General features: G+C 36.4%; 1 protein-coding gene across 4 annotated transcripts in view; it reads right to left on the reverse strand.

Annotated features, from left to right (window-relative positions):
- The window catches only part of LOC113047844 (MICOS complex subunit MIC19-like), a 58,154-nt gene that overhangs the window by 41,332 nt on the left and 7,694 nt on the right, over positions 1 to 9,128 (reverse strand). For all 4 annotated transcript variants that reach the window (XM_026209173.1, XM_026209172.1, XM_026209171.1 and 1 more), the window contains exons 3-4: positions 8,547 to 8,640; positions 155 to 326 (exon numbers count right to left, since the gene is read on the reverse strand). In XM_026209173.1, coding sequence (XP_026064958.1) covers positions 155 to 326; positions 8,547 to 8,640 — 266 coding nt within the window. The remainder of the gene's footprint in view (positions 1 to 154; positions 327 to 8,546; positions 8,641 to 9,128) is intronic.

A 9,128-nucleotide genomic window follows, 5' to 3' on the forward strand; every position in this document is an offset into this window, starting at 1 on the left:
CACTGTCGGACCAAAGAGATCAGATTTCATCACTTGTGGTACGGTCCTAAAGATGTGGAAATCTGATTTATGTGCAATGTGAACAAAGCCTAAGTGCTTAGCTGTTTACAACACAGACAGTGTGATGCAGTTCTGCGTTTGGGAATTTACTCACATATATCTGAACTTGCAGTTTTTCATCCTCGGCGGTGACTCTTTCTCTCAGTATGGCTTTCTGGACGCTCTTCTCTTTCTCTAAAGCAAGGATCCTGCTCACCTCATCCTTAACCTGGGCTTGAGCTTCTGCCTGGGCCTGGACATGAGCCTGGGACTTTTCCTTTTCCAGCCTAAATAAAAAGCAGCACAGAATATAGAAAACTTCAGATCTTTGGTCCACATTACTTCTATTCAAACAGCTTCTATTTCAAATGAAAATAACATATAAAACATATTAGGAATATTCATTGTATTGTTATTTTATTTTATTGCTATTGTTATTTCATTTCAAGCAGTGAAACTAATAGCTAAAAATAAATTAGGAAATAAAATTATACAACAATATTGACAACTAAAATAAAGACTATGCCAATGATCTAAATTAAAAAAAACCTGAAGGCTACATTCCATTTTTCCACTTTAATTAGTTAATATTCATATTTAACTTTTTAAACAAGTGAGTGAGTTCAATATCCCATAGGTATGATTAATTTCTCAAGTAGATTTTTTTTTTAAAGTGATAAACAACTTAAGTTTTCACAGTTTGGGAAGAATGGGTAAAAAAGACCAAAGTGTACCAACATCAAAAAGGGGGAAAAAAACGTATACATCAAGTGAGGTTGTGAACATGTTTCCTCATTTGAAGTTGTTTAATAATTCTGGCGTTCTTTGATGTTTTTGAGATAATCCTGCGGAGCTATTTGGAATTTTGAGCTGGAATGTGGAAAGACTTTAGAAGCTGTCACCCGGTTCTCACTGTTGCCTAGCAACCTCAGCTGCACCATCAAGCAGGAGGTTTGCTTTGTGAAGTAAACTCAGGTAAACTCACTACAAACTGTAATCTCTGTGCTGTGGTTTGAATCAAACAGAAGCCATCTTAAAAAAAAACAAGACAAAATGAAGCCGAAAAGGGCAATAACGGAGGGTATAATTATAACGTTACCGAAACAAACACAAACAAGTGTGTGAGATATACAAAGACTCGCTAAGTTCAATAAGAAGTTACAAATATGCAATCAAACAAAAATACAGAGGGAAAATAATGGGACAACAAAAAAGGAAACATTTTGTTATTATATCATAATTATTATTATTATTATTCTTTTTTCAACAAATGGTCATTGCAGGCTGTGAAGGTGCTTAACTTTCAGAAAATGTTGATTGTCAAGAGATAAAACTAAATATTATATATTCGATTCATGCTATATGGGATATGTAATTTTTCCAATTCTGTTTCCAAAAAGTCTAAACACTGTTTAAAATAAATAAATAAATAAATAAACACACACACACACACACACACACCTGAATTATTTATAGGTTTGATGAATGCAGCCAATATAATAATAAGAAGAAAAAATGTGTAAATTGAATGAGATTATTTACTTGCTTTCCTCCAATGTCTTGAATCCCCAAAGAGTACTGCGCCAGACAGTACAGTACAAAGAGTAATGCGGCTGAAGGCAACAGCAAACTCTGATTTATGATTAATATGTGTGTTTAGCATGCAGAATTTAACTTGCAACCAAACAATAATAAGTAAAGACCGAAAGAAAAATGAATATTTGGTGGCGTCCCATTGTGTTCCTGTGTTTGTGAATATACACATCATTGAGCATTTTGTTCTCCTGGGAGAAGTGTGAGCGACTCCAGCCATGTCCAGTTTCAGTCTACTGAACTGGACACATATCAGCACAACACATCCATCATTACTTCCCTCTCTGGTATTGTGTGTGTTTACGCCATCTTCCAGGACTAAAAATAGTCCAAAAGCATCAACTGAGCACAACAGTGTCGCTTGGAGGGCAAAAACACGGGCCACTCAAATGCAATTCTGTTCATCTAAAAAAAAAAACATTTGAATTTACCGCAATAACAATACCTGTGTGCACCACAGAAAACTGCACTGCAAAATAACACTGGAATTTCCTTCCTAATTGATTAAAGATGAATCATTCTTCCAAAAATGACACACTCTCATGCCCATCCAAGAGCTAGATGAGTGTTTCTTCATCAGAATAGATTTGGAGAAATTTAGACTACATCACTTGCTCACTAATGGATCCTCTGTAGTGAATGGGTGCCGTCAGGATGAGAGTCCAAACAGCTGATAAAAACCTCACAGTAACCCACAATTAATCCACGTGACTTGACAAATCAAGTAACATTTTGTGAATTGAAAAGCTGCATTTTTGTAATAAACAAAACCATTATTTTTACCTTCAAACCATTGCTTCCATCTAAAATATGAATCCTCTATTCATAATATAGCTTTTTCCAGAGAAAAAGTCATCTCGTCTCAATCAGGAGAGATACATGTACAGATCAAGCACTGCTTACAAGTGGAAACAATTTAAAAGAGTTTGAAATAAGCTTGTAGGCTTTAATGAAAATGTTATGAAGTCATTATGATTATGGACTCGTATTTTAGCAATGGTTTTAAGTTAAAATACTTCAATGAAAGATTTGTTTCTTGCAAGCATGCAGATTTTTGCTTCAAAACATTAATTGATGGACAGCAGTTGTTTTATGGATTGTTGTAATGTTTTTTATCAGCTGTTTAGACTCTCATTCTGACGGTACCCATTCAATGCAGAGTTACCATTGGTCAGCAAGTGATGTAATGATACCTTTCTCCAAAATCTGTTCTGATGAAGATACAATCTAATCCACACCTTGGAAGGCCTGAGAGAGAGTAAACTTTCAGCACATTTTCATCTTTCCAGATGAAATATTCTTTTAATGCAGGTAGCTGAGGAACTCTAAAGCATAGAAAACCAGACTATTTCTTTAACAATAACCAGATCATTATTTCATGACAGGAAGTGACATTCATGACATTATTTCATTTCCAATGAAAAGGACCATTCACAAGAGACCAGGACCGTAAAATCAAATAACGGCAAGCCAAAAAATGTTCCTAAATAATTCAAGCTATACCATCACTATAAATAAACTATGCTTTGATAATGTCAGCCGGACAGTACATCAACTATCCAGCTAGTCCTATGGCCATTTAATGTCCCATGAGCAAACCTCTCGAGTCTAAGCTCAGCACAGGTCTGAATATCAACAGCTGTACAGACACTGGCCTCCGTATGTAAGAGACCAGTATAATTTACCATTCTTTAAAGCCACATACTTCTGTACACCTGCGTTGATCTCACTTTCCCTCCGCTATCCCACCATCTGTTGACTCTCCCCTGCAATTCAATTCACCGCTTCCTGCAGACGAAACGGATTCTGACATGCCTGTACAAAAGTTATAGAATGTTTCCCTCTGCGATAGCAGTTAAAGCAGCCATGCATTATTAATGAGGCAAAATAATGTGCAAGAATGCAGGGTTTGAATATTTCATGAGCCTCCTGCGCCCCCTCCCTGGCTGCTGGTCGTGTGGCTGTCCCTTTTACGGTTCTCACTTGGTGGGGGGGTGTTCCCCTAGGAAAAGACTTAGAAACTGATGCTTTAATTGTCAAGTAATGAATAAAAGCGAAGCTGCATGGCTGTAGCTTTAATTACATAGTTTGTCTTAGCCAGTAGTGGAGATACGGCTGCGGATTCTTATGGATTCGGTGCAGGAACTTTACATTTTTTGTAATTATTATTTTCAACAGATATGAAAAGCTCCTCCTCATTCTGAAGTTGGAGGAGAAAAGAGAGCAATAAAATAAAGCAAAGGGTGATTAAGTCACACGGAGACATGGATGAAATGAAAACAAACACACAAGCACTCAGCATGCCTCTGGGGAGAGAGAACATACGCCTGGATTTCATTCAGCTGTGAAACGATAGTGTGCAAGAGCTGCAGGCCAGATCGTGACAATGAGTGAATCTAACATGTGATTCTGTGTCCTCATGCATGCACTAATGCATACATTCATATGCATATATTAAAGCAATGGTTCTGGCAAAAATTACCATTCTGTTACATCAGGCGCTAAATTCATGCTAGGAGTCTGTTGGCCAGTCTTTCAATATAATGGAAAGAGGGCTATCAAGCTCCATATTAACTAAAAAGCACTATAAAGGTGGTCTATATGCACTATATTTCAGGTCGTCTCAAGTCATTACAATACGTGAGGAACAGACAGAAATTCACTAATAAATTGTTCACTTATAATCTTGATATTTACCCTTGCTTTCCTTTAGTGTGTTTATGAGATCTGATGTGTTAATGAATCAGTCTTTTAAGGATTGATCAAATCAAATCAAATCAAACTGATCAGGTTTTAAAGTTTACCTCTCAACAAATAGAAGCTCACTGGAATTGAGATGGACTACATTCGTGATACTTTTAAGTTGCTTTTGTGTCCTTTATGAAGCTTGAAAATTTCAGACTACGTTCAGTTTCATAAAAAAAAATACAAATTGAATAACTTAACTATGCATTTAACTGCTGTATATATAAATGTACATGCTTACAAAAGACAGATTAAATGAAATAATTAAAAAAATAAATACAAATTTCACAATCCCCAGTTAACTAACTAAATAATGTAGCTAAATAAATAAAAAGAAATATGAATATACAGCTCAATTAATTCATAGCTAAATATATAAATAGCTAAAAATTACAACACATAAATATCTAAATGAATAAATGTCTAAATGAAAAAAATACATGGGTTCGTGTCCTAAGATGCCTCTTCTCTCGGTCTATGTCCCTGAGGACTGTGTGTTATCCTCAGCGTGGATGAGAGCAGGTCTTTCTGCTGATGCAGCACCGCGCAGGTCAGCCAAGCCCAGTCTGTGCTTTTGATCTGCAGAACGGTTCTGCTCCAGTGCCTGCTGCAAATCTCTCGTCAGAAAAGCCCGCAAATGAGCTTTTTCTGCAGTGTTTCTTCGCACACATAAACATACACTTTTGAAACGAATAGATCATATTAAAGTCATCTAGATTTCATCTAGATTTATTAATTTTCAAGATAAGAAAAAAGTAATACAGAAAAAAAAAAACTCCCAGGGAAGTTTAATTCTCTACATTCATCCCCTTTAAAGCACCGCTGCTACAGCTATACACAGACGAGTGCATTTGACTGTTGAGTCATGACTGTTTTTCTAAGCAATTTTCGAAGCATCCTGCACCCTAAGCAATTAATTTTTCAAAGACACTCAAATTAAGAAACTTTTAAAACCACAGTTCGAGACTCCTGCGTTCTTTTCCACTCCATCTGCAGCAGCAGTTCAGGCAACCCGCCCACTAAACAATTTTGAAAATATGTAGTTTTCTGATCCCTAACCTCTTGTGTTTAGCATATATTCACACTTAAACAACAAATGGTCCAACTCAACAAAATACATTTAATATCATGAAGCACACTTAACAATATACAACACATACTGTCTGGTGAATGTGCTCTTCCATTAGTTAGATTGATAAGTTTAAGTAGATGGATACTGATTACACTGAGGTGTGTAAGCATGTTTATAAGGTTTGTCAGAAATAGCACCAACACTGTGGTGTTGCAAGATTAATGGTGGCATAATGGCATTAGACCCTACCCTATCCAAAGCTAGACCGACACACACACTATAAAGAAATCAAGCAGAAATACATGTGAATGAAGTGAATGGGAATGTGTGCTTTACATATAATACAATTAAATGTGTCTTCAATGAACCACCCACTGCCCTGAAGCCAGTTAGATTAAAGGTCACTGCTAAATTAAGTTGGCAGGGTCTGATAAATCTACCAGCAGATTAATCTCTAAAAATGTTCCTTTAAATGGCATTTGAGCATCATACACTGATTTAGCACTAGTGGTAATACTACAGTAAATAAATAAATAATAAATAAATAAAACATTTATTTAAAATAAGTACTGAAAACCAGGTATTTCGCAGGAAAATAAAAAAAAATAATAATTAAATTTAATAAAAAAAACATATATATTTTTTTAAATAAATAAAAATGGAAATTAAAAAGGTAAATAAACAATGAAACAAAATAAAACAAAAACAATTATATAAAACAGTAAAGAAACAAAATTTTTAATACATTAATATTTAAAAACAAAACAAATCATAACAAAATAGCAAAACAAAACAACACAAAATAAAACAAAACAATGCAAAAAAATAAATAAATAAAGATTAGTTAACTAACTGTTCATCTGATTGAATTGGGAAAGAGAAAAATACTACGAGAAAAACTTTCAAACAATGGTCCACCTGAAGGTGAGGTTGGAGATTGCCACTGTAAGGTCTTCAAACCCAAAGCCAGAGGCTAATATCATTCAGTTCAATCTTGCAATCTCGTAAGGGCATGTTTAAAACACAACATATTCTAGGAGAGACGTAAAAAGGAATGAAAGAAGAAATGGGAGTTGGAGAAAGCTAAATGGAAGACAACATTAAGGACAATATTGATTCTGTTTTTCCAAGCATGACATCATGGTCAATAAAGCCCCTACTCTCCCTTAATGGTGTTGGGAATGGGGAATGGGCGATGGGATGGAGCATTATGCCTCAGTTGCCGCAACAGCAATGCTGTAAAACAACACACCCTGCCCTTAAATTTACTTTTATAGCTGACAGAAAATAAACTTCCTGTCAATAGCAATTTCTGCTGGTCAGAGTGTTGGCCTTGTTGAGAATAACAGTATAAGAGGTAGCCAGGTTGACAAGGATGCAAGGCACATCCACCAAAAACTTTAGGTGAATAAAAAAGCGTGAGTACTTAAAGAAGTTGCACTTTATAGGAGTAAAGTGTGTTGGTTCAACTAAAAGGTTTGGAAAATGATGACCTTACATGGTGCAGAGATTTTAAATGCCAAATGCACCTCTCGGTACAGCCACCTACTTGCAGACAGAGAACAGGACAAAAATGGAAAGACTAAGCCCTCACCGGTGGAAGCTAATAGATCATCACATATGAAGAAATTAACTGCACCCTGACTCCCACTCCCTCGCTTTCATGCATGATTAATTGCTTTCACAAAAAAAAGAGAAAGAAATAGGGGAAAAAAGTGAGAGTGATGTGCTCAGGAAAAGAGGAAAATGGATCGAGACAAAGCACAGACAGGTCTGTATCCCAGTTTGACTGTTGATGAGACAAAATTGTAAATAACGCACACAGTTGTGTTCTCGGGCTTGTACTGTATTAAACAAGAGTTTGTAGCTCATAAACTTGCCAAGCCTTGGCAAAAGTTTCCACACAAAAAGACATCGGGCCCTATTTTAATGATCTAAATGCAAAGTGTAAAACACACGGCGCAGGTGCACATAGGGCTTGTCCAATTCCAGTCTTGGTATTTTAACACATGGAAAAATGGTCCGTGCGCCGGGACGCATTTCTGGAATGGGTTGTCCCTATTTCCTTAAAGGGTTAGTTCACCGAAAAATGAAAATTATGTCATTAATAACTCACCCTGTCGTTCCAAACCCGTAAGTAAGTTATGAACACCGAGCCGAGCCAGATAACAAACAAAAGATTGACTCGTTCTCGAGTCAAGAACCGGTTGCATTGGTTTTCGGATTAGCAGTAGTTCTTTCAGACAGTTCGATTCAATAAAACGGTTAAAGAAAACGGTTCACCAGTTCTTTTGCGCTCGACCTAATGACTTCATTTGTGATGATTGCCCTTGATTAAAGCCTTTGGTTTACCCGCGCTCATAACACTAGCACAGAATCAGTTCAGAATCAATCACCAAAAGAATCAGTTCGGTTCAGACGCTCTGTGTGTCGGTCTGCTTCACACTGAATCACACATACGCACGTTACCCTACGTTGACTATACTATATTACAACCAAATCTAATCTAATCTTGACAAACTATATATCGTTGGAAAGGTCTAAGACTCCCAAATATATATTTTACCAATATCTTTTGTTAAAAATTATGTAGGAAAAGTAATAGATTAATTTATGACAAGAGTGCACCCTCAGAAATCTACATTACAAAAGGAGTTTTGACCTTTGTTTAAAAAAAAGACTTCCTCGTTGCCTTTTTCTCTATCACATTTTAAAATCAGACATTGCATTACCATGTAAATGGCACATCAAAATCATGTTACAAAATGTTTTCAGTCATGAATTATAAAAATGTAGGTTTGTATCATGCACATTCAAGTCTATCTTCAAAAACGTGAGTGACAGTTAACAGGTTAAATATTACATAATATGTGAACACCTAGACATTAATTGCATCAAATCAATTGAAAAAAAGTGTCCATTTTCAAATAATTTCCCAAACACTCATCTTTTCACTCCATGGGCTGAGATTTTTCTGACTACTTAAGCATTGTGTGTGGGCTAATTCTCCAAACAGTGACGTGTGATTTCTAAAACACCAATTCCAGACAGGTAGAGCTGATCTAAGAACAGTATAAACGTGTGCATGGATAGTCACCATCGGTTGAGTTCCTCTCGTGACTTTCTCCTCTCTTCATCCAGGCCTTTCTGCAGCTCTTCAGCGATCTTTCTTCTCAGTTCAGATTCATCCGCTTAACAAAAGACAAACACACACATTAGATGCTAGCTACCGGTTATACACCAGATGGTTATTCCAGGGTGTTTGATTTTGTTGTAGCATTTCATAGGAAGTCCTAGAAAGGCAATTTACCATGTTTTATTGTACGCTTGAAGTTTCTTTGAGGCAAGCTTGTAAGGGAGTATAGTGAAGTAGGATGTTATTTTAAGGCCTCAGAATGTCTTTGCCTTTTGAGGCAAAGCAAGAGAAACCAAGATCCAGGGGACAGGGGTCCTATACGCCTATGCACTGACGATGACAATGTTCATCACTTTCAAGCACACACTTCAATAATACACTTTTCACAACTTAATGCTGATATCAACACCGACACAGTCAAACGTGTCAGTGCGTGTCCTGTTCTTTATCTGGATGGTTAATTGTCTGTGAAAGCAGAGCAGAGATAAAAAACAAACTCCAAGCAAACTCCTGGAGCTACTGCATTACAGAAATCCAAGTGTT

Source organism: Carassius auratus, chromosome 29, assembly GCF_003368295.1.
Source record: "Carassius auratus strain Wakin chromosome 29, ASM336829v1, whole genome shotgun sequence".
NCBI classification, from domain to species: domain Eukaryota; kingdom Metazoa; phylum Chordata; class Actinopteri; order Cypriniformes; family Cyprinidae; genus Carassius; species Carassius auratus.